This window comes from Dipodomys ordii, unplaced genomic scaffold (assembly GCF_000151885.1).
Source record: "Dipodomys ordii isolate 6190 unplaced genomic scaffold, Dord_2.0 Scaffold152, whole genome shotgun sequence".
Lineage (NCBI taxonomy): Eukaryota > Metazoa > Chordata > Mammalia > Rodentia > Heteromyidae > Dipodomys > Dipodomys ordii.
In genome coordinates, this window is record NW_012267368.1 from 93,513 (window position 1) to 112,723 (window position 19,211).

General features: G+C 42.3%; 1 protein-coding gene across 1 annotated transcript in view; it reads left to right on the top strand.

The window, feature by feature from the left end:
• The window catches only part of Sh3bgrl2 (SH3 domain binding glutamate-rich protein like 2), a 46,676-nt gene extending 29,156 nt beyond the window's left edge, over positions 1–17,520 (top strand). The window contains exons 3-4 of the mRNA XM_013032277.1: positions 10,196–10,276; positions 13,500–17,520. Coding sequence (XP_012887731.1) covers positions 10,196–10,276; positions 13,500–13,511 — 93 coding nt within the window. The 3' untranslated portion in view covers positions 13,512–17,520. The remainder of the gene's footprint in view (positions 1–10,195; positions 10,277–13,499) is intronic.
• Positions 17,521–19,211: the final 1,691 nt, after the last annotated feature.

Here is a 19,211-nt window from a genome sequence, read left to right on the forward strand (position 1 = left end):
CTAAAAAGGTAACTGGGAGCCAGGGATCCAGATGGGAACTCAGGGCTGCTTCCCAGTGAGCTCTTAGCTTTCCCGCTGTGGGTGCCAATGATGTCTGTAGGCCTTTTCTCAGGAGGTGATTTAGTTTTTGAAGAGAATGACCACTCAGCCAATTGGCCATGGACCTATGGCGAGTCCTGTCATTTTCACCTGCTCTCCTCAGTGCGCCTGCTTAGGAATGGTTTCACTTCCCTGAGGACATCTCTATTCCTAACATGTCTTCCAACCTCTTTGGGGAGAGCGATTCTCTGCCGTGACCCCCTCACCCCTTCACCATGGCGAGTATCTCCACTTGCTGGCCTGGGCTGGGACCTAGCAGCTTACACCGTTTATGACTCCTGAGTCCTCCTGTGTCTTGGCCCTGTGGAGTCCATGGATGTTTTCCGTGTGTTGTCTGGGGTTTGGCATTCATATTGATTAAACTGAGCCTGATAAATGGCATCCTATCTGCTTCAGCAGTTTGTCCTGGGGATAGTGACAACAGCTGCTGGAGTGTGTCCCCTCATCATGCTCTGTTCTGGAACGTTGAAGGCAGTGTCTGCTCTTATTAAGGTCAAGTATAATGACCTTGACAAGAGCTTTTGAGGGCAGCCATTCTTAGACCTTGTTCAGGTACCAGTTTCTGTTTGCTTTGCTTTACCCAGAAGTAGTTCATGGGGAGTTTCATCTTGCTGCTTAACCTATGGAAACCTGTCACACTGCAGGTGACAAGATCTATAAAGACTGCATATTTTTTCTTTTCTTTGTTTCTTTTTCTTTTTTTTTTTGCCAGTCCTGGTGCTTGAACTTTGGGCATAGGTGCCGTCCCAGAACTTTTGTGTTCAAGGCTAGTTACTGCTCTACCACTTGAAACACAGCTGCAATTTTGGCTTTTTGTGGTTAATTGGAGATAGATGGATAGAAGAAACTGAATTAGCATAAGCTGTTATTATCCTTATTACTTTTGTTTTAACCAGTCCCCTGCAGTGTCCCAGTGTGAGCAAGAATCTCCTCTGGGAATCTGGATGTTTAAAGGGAAACATTCCGGTACTTTGCCTTTCTGTCCTGTGTTCCCACTACAATAAAGGCCAAAGTCAAATGGATCAAATGTGAGCTTGGTGAGCCTTTTCCTAAACTGCCAAGATGAAATAAGGCAGGCCCTCACCACTATTAGAAGCTTACCTGTCCCTGATGCAGAATTCTCACAGGAGACTTCTCATCTGAATTTGAAAATCTGTTGTATCCAAGGCTGTCTATGTAAAAGATCAATTGAGCTCTGGATTCAAGGAGAGTCTTCTCCACCCAGTGGTTTGCTGTTCTTGGTGGCATGGTTGCATTTGTCAGGAAGGGCAAAGCTGGGGAGTGGGGAACAGATGACACAGATGCCCCACATTGCCAGAGGCTGAGCACCCACCCCCATGTGCCTGGTCCAACAGATAGTCTTTGTGCTCTGTCTCCTCTGCATAGTCCTGGTTTTTATGCTTCCATCTATAAATGTTTAATCTCCCATTTTCACCTGACTGAGCTGTTTGCCTCAATATTCTACAGTGATGAATGCTGGGACGTGACTGTCATAAAAACCATGGCTTGCGCTGTGAATACTGAAAAGCTTCCTGCAGACATGGAGGCCTCCCCGGGTGCACAGCTAGCAGGACACCTGCACTGAGATTAGACTGGAGGTATTTTTTCTATAGTCTCTATTTTTCTGGGCTGTCTGCAGTTAAGAGAATGAAGAGCAAAACATTGCGAGACAAGCAGGCCGTGTTAATATCAAGGTCAGGACAGCAAAGCCCAGTAAACAGAGGGCCATCCCCCGCCCCAAGACATGACCTCCTCATGAAGTCCTGCCTTGGCAGTTCTAAGTTACTTCCGCTCCCTGCTTCATATGTTAATATCTATGCTCCTTGATTTTAAAATCTGCACAGTATTTACTCTTTGAAAGGTGAAATTGAATACTCTTGTAGCTTCTTTTCCTGGCTTTGTCTTGACATTCTAATGCACACAGAATTACTGAAGTTATGTCACACTCCCTTTTGTGTGTATAAACAGGTATATGTTTTCATATTGATATCATTCTATAAATACTGATCCCTGCAAAAGTGTTTGAGCAGCCCCAGGGGAGGGCACGTGATCCTATTCTACTAAATCCTTTTAGCCTAAGAGGGAATGACACAGTGTGAATGTCCAGGCAGTCTCCTTGTGACCTTTAACCACTGTACTAACTCTAGCCATATTTCTCTGGTATCTGGTATACCTTTTCTTTCATGTATTTTATTGACCATGTACTGAAAAAATGTTTTTTTTTAACATGTTGTGGTAAACTTTCTTTTAAGAAAGTATTAAGCCAGGTGCTGATGGTTCATGCCTGTAATACTAGATCTGAGGACTGCAGTTGGAAGCCATTCCAGGCAGAAAAGTCCATGAGATTTTTATCTCCAATGAACCACCAGAAAACCAGAAGTAGTGCTGTGGCTCAAGTGGTAGAGCACTAACCTTCAGCAAAAAAGCCCAGGGACAGCGCTCAAGCCCTGAGTTCAAGACTAATGGCCAACAAAAAGAAAAGTATTTATTTGAGGCTAGACATGGTGGTTCATACCTATAATCTCAGGTAGTCTAGAGAGAGCAATCAGGACTATCATGGTTCAAGGCCAGCTTGGGCAAAAACTGCTAGCAAGACATTGTTTCAACAAGCGAGCTGAGCATGGTGGTGCATATCTGTGAAAAGTAGAAAAATTCCAGCCCCAGGCTGGCCTGGGCAAAAAGTGCAAAACCCTATCTGAAGAAATAACTAAAGCACAAAGAGCTGGAGTGTGGCTTAAGTGAGAGGCCCTGGGTTCAATCCTTGGCACTGCCAAAAATATAAATGAAACCTAATTTTAAAGTCATGCTCTTTCAGGAAGCTTTGCTTTAGTTCATTTTCTACATTCATGGCACTGATTAGAAGACTTCATGGCTGCTAGATTAGATTTCTTTTTAAGCTGTTTTACTTCTTTCTTTAGACAGCTATAGGGTCGATATTGTTTTTTGTTTGTTTTCAGTTCTGGAATGTGCTTTTTAAAAAAATGTGTTCTGCTCAACTATTGGAAATACTTTTCTACTTAAAAGCTAAGGTCTTTTCTTCATTTCAGAGAAGCTCAATTTTTCTTTTTTCTGTTGCCAGTCCTGAGGCTTGACTTCAGAGCCTGGGCACTGTCCCTGAGCTTCTTTTGCTCAAGGCTAGCACTCTACCACTTGACCCACAGCGCCACTTCTGGCGTTTTCTGTTTATGTGGCATGAGGAATCAAACTTTCAGGACTTCATGCTTATTAGGCAAGAACTCTACCACTAAGCCACATTCCCAGCCTGTCCTCCATTCTTGACATACAGGATTTGGTATGGTTTGATTTTCTTTGGTGCCAATTCGGTCTTAGATTGTAACTGTCAGTACCCTTTGCTTTTCTCTTGGCCTTGATGCTGTGGACTCTGAGACATTCTTGCTCTTTGTCTTCTATATCCCTAGCTTGGCTTTTTAGCCCTGTGCCATTTTGCCCCTCAGTCTGTTGTTTGTCAAATTTTTTATATAGCAATCAAGTGTAATTTCCGCTCTTTGGTTGTGGTTTTCTATTACTTTTTAAAAAATACTGGCTCCATCTTGTTTTGTGGCCACAGTGTGTTTGATCTCTGCAGGCTGTTAGTTAGAAGCATGTTTAAAGGTTTCCCTGTTCCCTTGAGCACTGATTCTGCTTGCCATATTTTGTCTTGCCCTCTTAGAGAAGCCTGCTCCTCAGGCTTGCACAAACTTGTTTCCCTCTGGGAAGGAGGGTAGATGAGACTGCAGGAGACTGGGGTGCAGCAGGAAGCCTGGAGGTGCTAAGGAGAGAGCAATAGAGTACACATGAGAAAGTGTATTCTTCCAGAACAGCCCTCCTTTCCATTGTACATTTCTTTTTCTCATGTGCTGATACAGAGTCCAGAGTGAGCAGGCCTTTGCACTGGGACGGGCAGGCAGAGTTCTTTTAAGAGCCTTTCTAGAGAGATCTGGCTGCCTGAAAAGGGATTGTGCCTCATCCCTTCCACCCAGGCATGCATCTTTGATGCTTGGATGTTCCCTGGTGCACCAGGAGTCTCCACTGCTGTGTGTCTCTGCCTTGCAGAGATTCTGTGGTTACCTAGGGGAAGGTTGTACTTCTCTTGTTTGATGCTTTGCTCTCCTCTGCTTGTTCCCCCCCCCCCACTAATCCAGTTGTATTTGTTTACATTTTAATTGTTTGTTATTGGAAAAATTTACAACCAAATATGTGTATCCATATATATATATCCATATACATATGTGTTATATGTATATATTTATTTGTTTGTATTTCCCTGTAGTTTCATTTGGCATCTGACAAGAGTGAAGGGAGATAGGTGTGCATGCCTGCTCTGCCATCAGGAACCAGTGTGATCACAGATCCTAAACAGAAGTCAGGGGTTCAAACCCCCTGCTTCAGGATTAGGCACATTTCAGTGTTTGCCATTTTTAAAAAATGCCAAATGGAGTCTTTCTGCATCCTACCTGTGCTGTCTGACTAGAACTGCCAGCTCTCTCTCACCAAGGTTTCATAAAGCCCAAGATAGCATCTCCAGTCTTTACCCACAAAACCAGGGCGTTCCAGGTACACTGTGCGTGTCTGGAGTTCTCACAGTGGCCCCTCACCCCCTTATACTAGTATACTAATTTTTTAAAACAGTTCTGCCCAGGACCATCTCGGGCTTGAGAAGAATTTCAGCAGGAGCCTCTGCCCCATGCCAACAGCACCAGCAGGGACAGCTGCAGTGGGCTTCTATAAAAAGGTGTCTTTCATTTCAGTTTGCTTTTTTATGTTCTTCCTTTGGGCGAGCCTAATTTCCTTTGACTCATTCAGATCAATGGCGGCAGCCATTTCCTTGCTGTCCGTGCGTCACTTGTGTTCCCTGTGGCCTTCTATTTGGTGATGCCCTGGTCACCTAATTGTGACTGAGCATGGGTCTGTGTGGCTGCAGTCGAACGGCTGCTCTCCTGGGAAACATTGAAAGGGCAGAAGAGTTAAAGGTCTTCAGCAGTGACACTCACTAGACACTATGCTGGAAATGAACTATACAACTTTGGTGGGAGGGAGGCCAGGAGGGAAAAAACTGGGAGAACTGAAGAGAAGAGGTGACACCGTTCAAAAAGAAATGCACTCATTACCTGACTTAGGTAACTGTAACCCCTCTATATATCACCTTTACGATAAAAAAAAATCTTCATCTCCGGTGCTTGCTTTGTCTGTCCTAGTCTAATGGAGTGTCCAGATAATGTCTCTTAACTGAGCCATGTAGGAGAGGGAGACTCTTGTAACCTCTGCCTGTTCTAGATGTTATCACAATAAGAGTTCTTTCTTTTCCTTTAAAAAACAGCTCTTCAGCTTAGTGAGTAAGAGTGCTAAGTTATACTATATTCTGCTGCCCAGAAACTTTGCTTTTCCTAAGAAATTGGCATTAGAAAGAAAGTAACTTTGTTTCTTCTTTATCTTAGATATAATGAAGGTGTGTACTGGCCCTGAAACTGGCTACTTTGTGTGTAATTTTAAGTTTGTATTCCTCTGCAAAGTCATTCCGAGGTAATCTCTTTATATATATTCTGAAAATGTGCAGTCTGCTGATCTTTATATCCCGAAAATGTGCGGTCTGTGACTGGTATTTATAAACACTTCAAAGAGCACCTCTCACTGCCAGATTCAGTAAGCAATGTAGAAACATTATTGGAGTTGGTTTTTTTTTTAATGAAATACAACTTGATTTTTAAAAATCTTTCTCTTATTTAAGAATACTAGTATCCTATTTCCTCATTTATTACATACACATATAATTATTTAATTTTATTTGGTGCTGGTTCTGGGGCTTGAACTCTGGGTCTTGGCACTATACCTGAGCTTCTTTTTTGCTGAAGCCTTCCACTCGACCACTTGAGCCATAGTTCCACTTCAGGCTTTTTTTTAGTAGTTTATTGGAGATAAGAGTCTCATCGACTTTTCTCCTCCAGCTAGCTTCAAATCATTATCCTCAGTTCTCAGCCTTGTGAATAGTAGAATTACAGGTCTGAACCACCCGTGCCCAGCAACATATACATATAATATCTAAATATATATTTGCATATGTATGAGACTTACAGGTGAGAGTTTACATTTTGTGATTTCAGGAATTCTCATCATTGTGGCATTGTGGTCGTGAAGAAAATGGTCACATTGGAAGAAGTGATTTTTCAATTCCCAAGATGATATTATTCTTAAATGGTCTCACATTGTGTGCTTGAACTCTGAGAAATGTTATTAAGAAGTTCTAGATTTTAACTTATCATTTACTCTTTGTCCAGATATGACAAAAATTAATTTATCTCTGTGGACTTGAAGACTCATTAGGATACCCAAAAGCATTTGAATGTCACCAAGTATATTTTTCACATTTTTTTTAAAACTAGGCAATTGTTAAGAGCATGATATAACAGAAGAATGATATGCTGATCATTTGTTGACAGCCCCAGTTCATTTGTCCATTGGACACAGATCTTACTAGTAACCTGATTGGCATCAGGTATTAGTCTAATATGGACTGTCCTTTGTGTTTGAACTTTTTAAATTAGCATACATTAGGAAGGATTCATTATAACATTTCCGCACATGGGTACAATATATTCCAGTCACTCATACCCCATCACTCTCTTGCTAACATTTCCCACTTGCTACTCCTTTTCATTTTTGCCAGTCCTAAGGCTTGCACTCAGGGCCTGGGTACTGTCCATGACCTTTTTTTTTTTTGTTCAAAGCTAGCACTCTACCACTTGAGCCATAGCTCCACTTCTGGCTTTTTGCTGGTTAATTCGAGATAAGACTCTCATGAAATTTCCTGCCTGGGCTCGCTTTGAACCTCTATCCTCAGATCTCAGCCTCCTGAGTAGCTAGGATTACAGGTGTGAGCCACCAGTGTCCAGCTCCTCTTTTTTCGTCTCAGAAACAGTTGTGACAGGTTCCAATATTTTGTTTTCATACATATAAACAAAGTACTTCAACCATATTCCTTCTCTTTCACCTGCATTAACATAGACTTTTAGAAATGATTTTTTTTTTTGGTTAGTCAGGGCCTGGGCACAGTCCCTGAGTTCTTTTGCTCAAGGCTAGCGCCCTACCAGTTTGAGCCACAGCTCCACTTCTGGTTTTCTAGAGGTAAGAGTCTTTTATACCCAAGCTGGCTTCACACTGTGATCCTCTGATCTCAGCCTCCTGAGTAGCTAGGATTGTAGGCATGAGCTACCAGCGCCAGGCTTAGAAATGATTTTCTGTAAGTTATTCTGGGTTTGAGATTAATTACAATGTTGTACTTGACACTTTTGTTTAAGAAAGTAATTACCTTAATTGAAAAGTTCTAAACTCTTGTGTGGACACAATTTAGCAAGAGGCCTCCATAGAGATATGGCACTGAATTTCAAAAGGGGAAAGGGAGAAGGATGAAGGGATTGATTCTGATGAAGATGCACTGTACAGATAAGTGGACATTTATCTGCACCTTTCTGCAACCATTTGATGAGTATATAAAAAAAACCTTAGGCTATGAGCAGAGAGAACTCTTTTGCAGCAAGTGATTTCACACACATTGTGATAGGATCACATTTGCATTTTTCAAAGATCCACCTGCTCCCCCCTAGCAGGATGACAGTGGGTAGAAATAGGTGAGAGCAGGCAGAGTGGGCCATAGCTAATAACCCCTTATTAACTATGTATAAGTGTATAAGTGTAGCTTGGGTTAGGGTGATGGAAACAGAGATAGAAAAATGGAGAGGCTTGAATGATGTATACAATAGTGGTTGAGGGATGAGAAGGGTCCTGAACTGCTTTGGTTTTGGGTGTATAGAGCGTGTTACACAGTGGGGCCCATTTTAAGTGTCTGTGAACAGTTGTTTGCTTATAGGAACCAGAACCCAAAGGAGTGATCAGAGCTAGAAGATGGGAATTAATTAGAATGAGATTCCCTAAGGAAAACATTTAGACTGAGTAGAGGCAGAGTACGGAAGGAAGGGGAATTTCACAGAAAGGTATTTAAAGGGATGGGATAAATCTAGCCATGGCCTAGCATTCTTCTTCCTCTTACCACATGCAGTGTAAACAACACATTTTCACAGAACGTGTGACTTAAACCCACACTAATGAAATGTTATTAAATGACAAAGCTTTATGACAAAGAATGTAACATTTCTAGTTGACGCCTTTTGTCCTACATCTTAGACCTGTTTGTAATATAGTTGGGGGTCTTAATTTGTCTTACAAAAGATTATATATTTTTGGGTAAGTTCCATAAAGCCTGTAATATCCAAGAACTACTGGCAATCTTTGGTTCTCTTGTTTATATTTTCTCAGCTGCTCTGTCACATATGGTTTCTCAGACATCACATGTTTAATTGACTGCAGCCTTCCTGGAATCTGCTTTCTCTCCAGTCTTTACATGCTGCAGCGAACACAGAGCAAGTTAATTCTCACTCTTCCCTGTCACCCTCAGCCTCCTACAAACACATGTGAAGTCTACTTTTCCAATGTCCACCACTCTCTCTGTCCTCATTGCCTCCCCCATGGTCTGGCTGGCACCACCATGCTACAATCCCCTCCTTTCCCTAGCTTCCTTCTTACTGGCCTCTTTCTGAGCTATTCTCCTCACAGCTCACTTAGGTATTATCTTCAGGAAACTAGATTGCTTTACTCCTTGCTCCAAACTCGTATATGACTCCTGCACCCTTGTATATAAGTAAAATGCAGAACTTTGATCTTGGTTAAGTCCAGCATACAAGGAAACCAGTCACCATGCCAAATTCCATCTTCCCCAGTGCTGTTCTTTCCCTGACCACTCCGTCCCAACAACTCACCTGCTTAGCTGATTGTCCCCTCCTGTCTGCTTAGCTGATAGGCCGCTTGCATGTTGAGCTTCCATGCGGACATGCTACTCCCTCTTGGTCGACCCAGGAAGGAGCAGCTGGTTGGCCTAAAGCTGACATGACTGAATTCACATGACAACTCCTTTCAGAACTGTGATACTCACCTGGCTAAAAATTTTGGACAAGAGTTGCGGCATCCACAAACCTGTACAAAGTTTGGGGGTTGGAGCTCCTTTTCACCTGTCATTGTGAAGCCTTTGGCTCAGCCCAGCAGGGGTTCTTGAGGGTTCCTGGGCAGCAGCACACAGGTGCGCAGGCCTGGCTTCCTCTCAGGCACGGGTCATCACGGAGCACCCGGAGTGTGGAGCCCAACGCCACAGAAACGCAGCTCCACATCCCAGGGCTCCCGCGCTCCCGCTGCGCCAGTCTCTACCCCACTGGTCCGTGCAGAATAGGACACAACAGAATATTTATTTGTAAGTCACCAGCACAAAGCATGCCTAAAAGTGACAGAGAACTGTCTGCTTTCCATCTCTATTCAGGATGAAATTGACCAAACTACCAAGGTTTAAACTGTTCTACCTTAACTTAAAAAAACTAGGTCATAGGATGTATATAAACTTTGGAAAAGAAAAATGGAAGGACACACTGATCAGAATTTCTTGATGGTTGTGCTTGTAAAAGTAAGAGAAAAAAATGATTCTGTGACTGAGGCAAAGATAAATGTTATAGAGAATACAGTTTCCTTTATTTTTTATTTGATCTTTTTATTCTCTCTGAAGATATAGTCTCAAAAAATGTGGAAGACTTCAAAAGCAGAATAGAAGCAACTCATGTTGACACCTAGAGACCTTTCAGCTGTTGTTTACCCAGCCAGTTTTTTTTTTAAACCCCTGGATAGCAAAATATGAACTGGAATTGTGAGGCAGCCTTCCAGATTTAAGACCTCAAGTAAAATCTTAGGTCAGAGTGATTCCACAATAGATAGAATTAGTCTGGCATGTGAAGAAAAAAGGGAGTAAGTTCCTATTTCATATCTGTGGACAAATTTTAATGGTGTCTTAAGTTTTGGGTGGAAAAGTTGTTGGGGTTGTTATTACAAAGAAGCTTTTGTACTGTAGTGGAATAATCCTCGCAAGTGTATGAAGCGCTCTCCTGATCCCTACAGAGGCAATGATATGTTTTATCTCCATAAGGAATTTCTCAAAAGCACCCAGCTATAAAAATAATTGTTTGCTTTTATTTATAAACTTTGTCCAATCCTCTTTTTCTCCCCCTAGGATTATGACAGCTTTTTTGAATCAAAGGAAAGCAACACGGTCTTTTCATTCCTAGGTCTGAAACCACGGTTGGCATCAAAGGTAAGTTAGTTATTTTTTATTCTTTGGAGGTCATCTTTCTTGAATTGTCCTAGGGATTAAGGTCAAAGGGATGCATATAGAGTCTCCCTAAGCTTTTAGTGCATTAATTATAGACTGTTCAATGTTAACACAAAGAAGCCTCGTTCTCTTTCTAATGTTCAGTTGTTGCCACGAATTAGAGTATTAGTTTGTAACTTACACCCCATTCTTTCAAGAAGAATAATTCTATTCTACCTATTAAAATAGGTGACAATTTCTATTTTAAATTGTTAGTTTATATTACAGCTTTGATTCATCCTATCACAGATGGAAAATATTTTTTAAAAAGTACATCTGTATAAACACCTGCAGATTCTATTTCTCATTATATCTTAGTACAATATGACATCTATTTATATAGCATTTAAATTGTGCTAGGTTTCATAAGTAATCTAGAGATGATTGGAAGCATATGTGTGCATACATCATGTGCAACTATGGCGTATTGTTTAAAAGACCTGAGCATCTGCCTCCCCAAGAAGGTCCAGAGCCATCCCCCACACACACCAGAGAGGACTGCACTGCAGAATTTTGAAAAACATTATATGAAAGAACTTTTGTAGGTTGAACTTTATATTGGAGAAATGATGGTCTACAAAAACAAACTTGGGCGGGAGGAAATGCTGCAGTTCCTTAGCCAATCACAGTACCTTTTAGCCTGCTTTCGTAAATCATGTCTTTTGGAAAACATAAAGGACCTAATAAGTTTGTCTCATATTTAGACTTAAATATGGTGTGGGTTTCATTTTATCAAGTACATGGATCCACTTTCAAAATTAAAAAAAAATTAAAAAGTTTATTAAGTAAGGTAACATTTTGATTATTTCATTTTTTAAATGTACACTATTTTATTTCTTCTTATGAAAGTAGCCTAGACTTATCTAGAAAACCTGGGGAAAAATAGAAACTGTAAAGTAGAACATGGAAAGCAAGGCCCAGAGCTCACCATATGGACATTTTTGGGGAATGTCTTTGCAGTCTTTCTGTACGTAGTAATTGTGAGGTTTTGGCAGTTTTTCAAGTTGAAGTCCTGAGTGTCTACGTGTAACTCAGTGGAAGCGGCATGCACCCCTGGGGGCGTGGCTGTCATGAGTACGAGGTCTCCGGAGCCTCTCAGAACAGGGACTGTCCCGGCTCAGCTGGGGGAGGATAGAATCACAAAGCAGCCCCCACCACACTGAGCCCTGCCATCCCTGCCATCCACATCAAGAAAAGTCCACAGATGGTGGTGGGTGGTTTCTTTGTGCATGTTTTAAGCAGAGGCAAAACCCACACAGAAAGTATTTACAGGTTCTTCAAGCTATTTTTATAAAGACGGAACATTTGAATACTCGTTGGAAAAATTAGGGTATTTGTATAACCTATTTCATCTAAAGAAATTACCCAATCAGATCTCTGTCATCAAAGGACTGAAAAAAGAAAAGAAAACTGGGGTAAGTGGTGGCTTAATGAATGCAAAACCCCAGTAGGCCTCTCACTGTTTGTGCAAAAACCTTTTTAAAAACACTGTGTGTGTGTGGTCTCATTGTTCCTTTGGGCGCTTTCCCCTCATCCCCCACATTCCTTGGGGACTCCACAGGCTGACATTTTTATTCTTTTCACAATCTATTCTCTCCAAAATATGTAGACATCTGGGATGAACACAGTATGCATTCGGATGCGGCCTATGGTGGTGGTATTAGAGTTGATCTTGGTTCTGTGGCCTTGGCTTGATGTTAGAAGTCCAATCCAAGGGCAGCGAGGGCCTTGGATTACCTGGAGCAGCAGCACAGCAATGGTGGCCACCCGGGGTCTGCGCTCGCGCTCTCCATCCATTCGGGGGTCATCTTCATAGGAGAGAACTGAAAATGTTACCAAGCAGTTGAGCACCTCCCCTTCCTAGCCACTGGTTTTTCACTTTGGTAGTAATTCAGTATACCATCTACAGTTTGAGACTTGCATGGAATGTTCACAGATTTAGTGTGCTGAAAGATGAGACCAGTTGCTTGCTTTTTGTTTGTGTGTTGGTTGTTGGGCTTGAACTCAGGGCTTAGGCACATTGTCCTAGAGCCTTTTTGCTCAAGGCTAGCACTCTGCCACTGAGCCACAGGACCATTTCCAGTTTTCTGATGGTTAATTGGAGAAAAGAGTCTTATGACTTTCCTGTCCAGGGCTGGCTTCAAACCATCATCCTCAGACCGTAGCCTCCTGAGAAGCTAGGATGACATTATGAGTCACTGGTGCCCAGCCCACTGATTTCTTATCTCCTTTCCTATTCCTGCTGCACTGTACACACATAACAGACAAGGCTGGACAGCCAACCAGGAAATACAGAGGGACACATTTGCATTTGTGATTGCCCCCCTCCTGACTGAAGAACCCCACTGGCATGGGGCATGCTGGAATCTGGACCATCCTCAAAATACACAGAAAAGGGAAGATCAGACCACCACATGGTGGTCTGCAGAGCACACTGGCTCTGGACATGTTGCTTGTCCCAAACTTGTGAAAGTAGAAATTATATAGGTTGCTAATATTTAAAATAGGTTTCCCCCTTCTCTTGAGTTGAAAGGTGGGTGGAGGAGCATTTCCCCTGGGAAGCATGTAGAGCTGGTCGTGGCTGGCCACTGTGGTGCCTGCCTAACCCTGAGCAAAGGAAGCCTGCTTGCCCAGCATTTTCAGGCAGAAATCTCACTTTGGTTACATTAATAGGCTGCAGGTGAGCCCACTGGGTAGGTTTCTCTACTTCTGGGTCTCTGCCAGGGACAGCTGGCACACACTGCACACTGACCAGCCAGCGCAGGTACAAAGGCCTCTGGTGCCAGGTAGGTCATGGTGGAAGGGCAGAGTGGCAGTCGGGAGATCACCTGTGCTATTTGTAACAGGGAACACTCCAGTGTTGCCCTTTGCTGCTCGCTGGGGAACCAGCAGATGGGTGAAAGCATGTAGGCCTTCCACTGGTGTATGTTTGGAACATTGGGTGATTTTGATTTAAATCTGGCTGTGATCCTGAAACCCAGGATTTGCCCTGATCCATCACATAGGACTGACTTTATTACAGTTTCAACAATCTCTATTCTTGACATTTCGGAGGGAAAAAAGAAAAGAAAAAACAAAAAGCATTGCCAAGGGCAAATTTTCTCATCAATGCCATGCAGTAACTGGTGTTTTTTTTTTTTTTCTTCTTCTTCTCCTCTTCTAATAGGCAGAACCTTAGCAAAGATAAACAGAAAGTGATGGAGATGCATTTGGAGCGCCCCCTGGTACTCAGCACACACCTGCTCACTAATGCATCACTACGACAAAGCCACATCTTCACCAGTAACCTTGCTTGCCACGGGAAAGGTGTTTTTTGAGGATGTGGGAAAATGGGGATTGCATGATTGCTTTAAACCAAATCAGGACTATGGTGGATTGTGTTTTTCCTAGTTTCAGATTTGCCTAGAGTCTCACTGAGCTGAGTGGACTGTCACCTGTTACAGGGATGCATCTGTCATGACTGTCACCAGCGGAGATGCACTGTTGGATCTGCCTTAGGTTGTAGGAGATACCAGTGCTGCATAAACCTGCTTCCTCTTTCAGCTGCCTACACTGTACCTCAAAATCAGTCTGCCAGGCTGCTAGAATGTTGGAATCAGAAGGAAGGAAAAAGAGCAATGCTAATTGACATAGGGTGTTAACGATTTTTGCTGTAGAATCACAAATGTCACTACTCTAGTGCTTTGAATAACACGTGCTGAAAAGTTAGGTGTTTTAGATTGCTTTTATAATAGAAGCCCTTGCCCACCCCCCCCCTCCAAATCCTCTGAAGCTTCTATAGATGTTTCTAGAAATCACTGTTGCAATATTGTGTGATTGCAACCAAGTTACAGGGCTGAGAATAATGGCTATTTGGGAAAATGTGCTTTTCCTCTTGTGTGGGGGGAAAATTCACCTAAATGTATAAGACTGCTTGAAAGACATATTCTAAGAGGTGCACTAATTACATAGTAAATTTATAGGTATAATTGTCTGACTAGTATCTGAAGGCCTTCTCAGCTCTAGCAATTTATTTGTATGTAAATTCACATAGATTTTTAAATGCAGCTTCCTTAACAGCTGTTTATTCTATTTTGTGAAGGAATTATATTTTTTTGAGAGAAGAAAATCTCAGTCAGGTATATTTTGTGAATCCTTAATGAAGCATATTAAGAACTATCTGTACTTCTGAGTCTGTGGCACAGTTGGTAGAGTGCTAGCCTAGCATACCTGAGTCCCTGGGTTCAAGCTACAGTATCACATACATACTGCTGTATAATTTATTTTTTTCAGTGTTAATGTTTCAGTGTTTCCTAACATTCTTTTTTCTTCTATGTGGCCAGTGCACAATCTCAGTCTTTGTTCAGAGTACGATAGCACACATTTTCATTCCATGTATGAGCACAAGTGAAATTTCAGAGCAGTGTGGACAAGAAAGGGCTGTTTAGAGTACTCTGAATTGTACTTGGTGCGAAAAATTTCTGCTCATCTTGGAGTGGTTCTGACAAACACTGACCCTGTCTACTTCTTTAGGGCAGAGACTGATTTTTTTTTGTATCCTTATAAACATGTTTACTTGCAAACATAGGAACCACCTTGATTAGGTCAAACTGAGAACTGAATGAACTACTTATTTCCAGCGTCCTCATTGCTATACCTCTCACCATGATTCTGCAAAAGAAATGTATAACTTCTTGAATTCTAAAGCTAAAATCCTAGGCCCAGGGTTGACAGCCCAGGACAGAGGAAGAGTGTGACGTATTTCTTCTTGGCTGGAACAGACTCATGATCCACAGTTTTCTTTCTCTCAGGGGAAAGCTTGTCAGGTCATGGCTGGCTCTGAGGGATCCGGATCCATTGATATCAAGTGAGATCCAAGTCAAATTCCATTTGATAAACCCCCAGGAACCATCTAGGAATGTTTTGGGGTATTTGTATGTGAGTCTTCTGGTAAGACCTGAAATTGGTTTTCTAAGATACAGCAATTTGAAGACTAACCATGTTATAATTACTCAGTGTACAGTGAGTGTCATTCAGCATGGTGAGGTGGAGGCCTTTGCAAGTTCTGATTCGTGAGGTCAGTATTGGGCTTGCAAAGAAAGAGAGAACTACCTGTATTTGTTGTAACCATAATATACCTAGCATAATGGCATTACACCTACCAGATGGATAGCAGTGCTAAATTACCACCACAGCTGGATGACATTTTCTTGCCATGGTTTTTAGGAGATGGGGGTGTCAGCAAACAAACACAAAAGACAAACCTCAGGTGGCATTGTCCTTGTCACAGTAGGCTAGAAGCACAGGGTGTGGCCTTTACCATGACACCCGGCTCTACCAAGAACACAAGCACAGTCCTCCGACCATGCTGTGTTCAGTCGTTCTGGGTCCTTCCTTGTACTGTTAGCAGCTGCGTTCCAAGCAGGAGGCAATGGTCTGATTCTGTTCAATCAGCTGTCTTGAGGGGTTCATCATCACACTTGTTAGAATCTAGGAAGAAGGTGGATTCGCAGGCACAGATGATGTAATATCAAGGATATTTCAAGGCAGAACTTTAATTTCCTGTAATAGGCTTGTTGGGACAAAAAAAAAGTTTGTTGTCATTTTGAAATTAGGTAAAATGTGAAGTGCCACACTGCCAGGTGGATGCTGACCAGAAAAAATTCATTTCAAGAAATACTTGTTTTTTCCAAACACCAGGGTTTTGGTTAAAATCAAAATGGAGAAAAGGAAGATGATACTTGTCCTCAGACTCTAGTATATTTTGGATTTACTTCTGATTTGATTGATTTGATTCAACATTCACATATTGATGTTTTTACATTACATTAACTTGATAATGAACTAAATAGTTCTGGGTTTTGTTACTGAAAGGTACCAAAGGCTCATTCTGGATTTTTTGTTTTATTTTTAAATTTTGTTTTGCTTTCATTGCCTTTATTGTAGGATTTCGCCTTTTGTAAAAATTGGGCATTTACTTTGTAGTTTTTCTTAAGTGTCAGGGTCCACTTCAATCTGTGTCATTGTTGTTTTTAGAGTTTAGTTCTCTATATTTGTCTCTACAAGCATTGTCTCAGATTTCGTAATCAGAATTTAAAGAGAATAAATGGCAGAAAACATGCATTCAGAAAATGGAGTTTTTATCTCCTCCCGTGTCTCACACGTTTTCTAGTTTTAGTTCTGCATTTGCGCAAGTCTTTCCTGTGGAGTTGGAAGCTGTCTTTCCGTGCAAGAAGTGCAGACACACAGCTCAGGTTCCTTCGGCGAGATGCATCCATCTGAGGTGCCCTGGGCTTGGTCCGTAGTTCCACCTCTGTGCTTTGCCCAGAACACAGAGTCCTCTTACACAGCAACCAGGCCCGAGATGGCCACCTGCTCAGCCACTGGCTCGGCTCTGGTGTACTTCACGGGCTCCTGAGCACACTTCAGCCGTGGATCTGCTTCCCTACCCCTCACAGAGAACAGACAAGGTGGCCACCACTACATACACCAAGGATCCTATTGAGACAGTCACTTCTGAACACAGAAGAAAACACTTCCAAAGGCAGTGTGTGAGGCCAGTCTCCTTGCTGAACTCCTCCAGATGTTAACCACCAGGAGGGAGGCATGGTGGGGGGAGGGATGAAGGGAGCAAGCTGTAAGTTTGCAGGAATGTGCTCAGTCATGAAACCAGATTAGCAGATGAGCCCTGCCTGCCTGCGACCCAGATAGCCAGAGCTTTCCTAGTTCTGTCAGCCTTTGTCAACATGCATTGTCCTTTAGCGTGCAGCCTGGCCTGTCTGAACAGCACAGTCTCCACCCGCAGGGATGAGGGGCAGCAGTGGTAGCCAGTGGTAAGTGACAGAGCTGAGGTAAGCTCTCAGCACTCTAGACAACAGGCCCTTCTCTGAATTAGTACATGTAATGTAGTCTTTTCTTCGTTAAAATCATCCCAAGTTTCAAATGTTTATACATGCAAGGAAATACATATATATGCATTTGCACACATCTAATATAAATATATATATACTAAAGTATGAAGAGTAATAATGACAACAATAATAATAGACCCCTGTGTGCCTGACTCCCACCTGATTGCCTTTCCTGATTGCTCCTTCCTGAACCTGCTTCCCTGCCCCACATTCCTAGCAATCACAGACTTCCTCCTCTTTCTCTTTTTTGCCTCCATGTATGTGTCCTTCAAGAATAATAAATGGAATTAAATCAGATACGTTCTTCTGTCACTTCCTTTGTCTGTTCATCGCAATGGGAGCTTTCACTGGTAAATATTATTCCACTGTGACTATGTCACCGTTTTTCCTTCTGCAGTTGTTGATAACTGAATCGAATCTTTGTTGGGCGGAGAAAGGGCAGTTTAGCCTGTGGCTTCTGCTACGCACACACAGCTACGGGTGTGCACCAAGTTGGGCAGGGAGAGCACACTCAGCTTTGATGGAGAAGATCACGCTGCTTTCCAGCATGAGACCACATGTGTTTCCACCAGTATACTAGAATTTTCAGGACACCAGATCCCGGCCAGCCTTTGGGATTGTCAGAACCAAATTTCTGCCAAGCTAGGGAGTGACAGGCCGCTTTCATTGGCTTCTTTGGCATATTGTTTTAGTAGAAATAAATTGAACATGTTTAATTATGGGATTTCTGTCTCATTCATTGTGTCTTACCATTTTTTTCTGTTGGGATTATGTGATTATTAACTTTTAAAATTTCTTTGTACTTATATTTCATTGGTTAGTACCTGATTTGACTTTTTTTTTTCTTTTTGTGGTGCTGGAGACCAAGACCAGGGCTTTGCACCTGCTAGGCAGTGCTCCTCTCTGGGCTACTCCCCCCAACCCTGCAATGATTTGACTGTTAAAATGAGGAGAGCCTGGCATTGGTGGCTCACACCTATAACCCTAGCTACTCAGGAGACTGAGCTCTGAGGATGATGGTTCAAAGCCAGCCTGGGAAGAAAAGTTCATGAGACTTATTTCTAACCAGCAAAGAGCCAAAAGGAGCTGTGGGTCAGGTGGTAGAGCACCAGCCTTTCAAAGCCAAGAGACAGCACCCAGGCCCTGAGTTCAAGCCCCTTACTGGCAAACACAAAAAAGAAACCAGATTAAGAATATAAAAACCTCTGAAGTTATTTCCATGAGCCTTTACCCAGCCTGGAGAAAACACGTGCATATATCATCTATTTCAAATGCCTTTATATACTTTATATGTTAAGTATATATTATGTTATATAGTTTCTTCTTTTTTGTGCCTGTCCTACGACTTGAACTCAAGACCTGGGTGCTGTCCCTGAGCTTTTTTTCCTCAAGGCTAACACTCTACCACTTGAGCCACTTCTGGGTTTTTTGCTTGTTTGTTTTTGAGTAGTAAATTGGCAATAAGAGGAGATCTTCAGATCTCCTCCTACTGAGTAACCAGGATTACAGGCATGAGCCACCAGTGCCCGGCCTTATGTGATATAGTTTCTTATGTGCTGATACTTAGTTTGTCAGCATATCATCCAAGAGATGGCGGAGTTTGAGAACCTATCTGCTCTTTTAGGAAGCTATCTTAAGACTAATTAGTACCAGTTATTTGGAAGGAAATGATTACCATTAATATTATGATTTGGTTTTCTGTTACAAGGAAATCTTTATATGGACTTTCTGTGCATATGTGTGCATTTTTTCAGTCTATCAAAATATGTGGAAGTAAAAAGTGATATAACAGGCCTATAACAACAGGTTATGCAGAGAACATTCTGGATGTGACAGGAAATTGTAGTGGACATCTTTGCCTGATGAACCCCAAGGCTGAGGGCAGTGGATGTGTGGGTGCTGCCACCCACAGTACTGTGACAGCATGTTCACCTGTGCGCGCTGGCCAGATGTTAGCACAGGTACCCAGACTTAGCAACTAAGACATT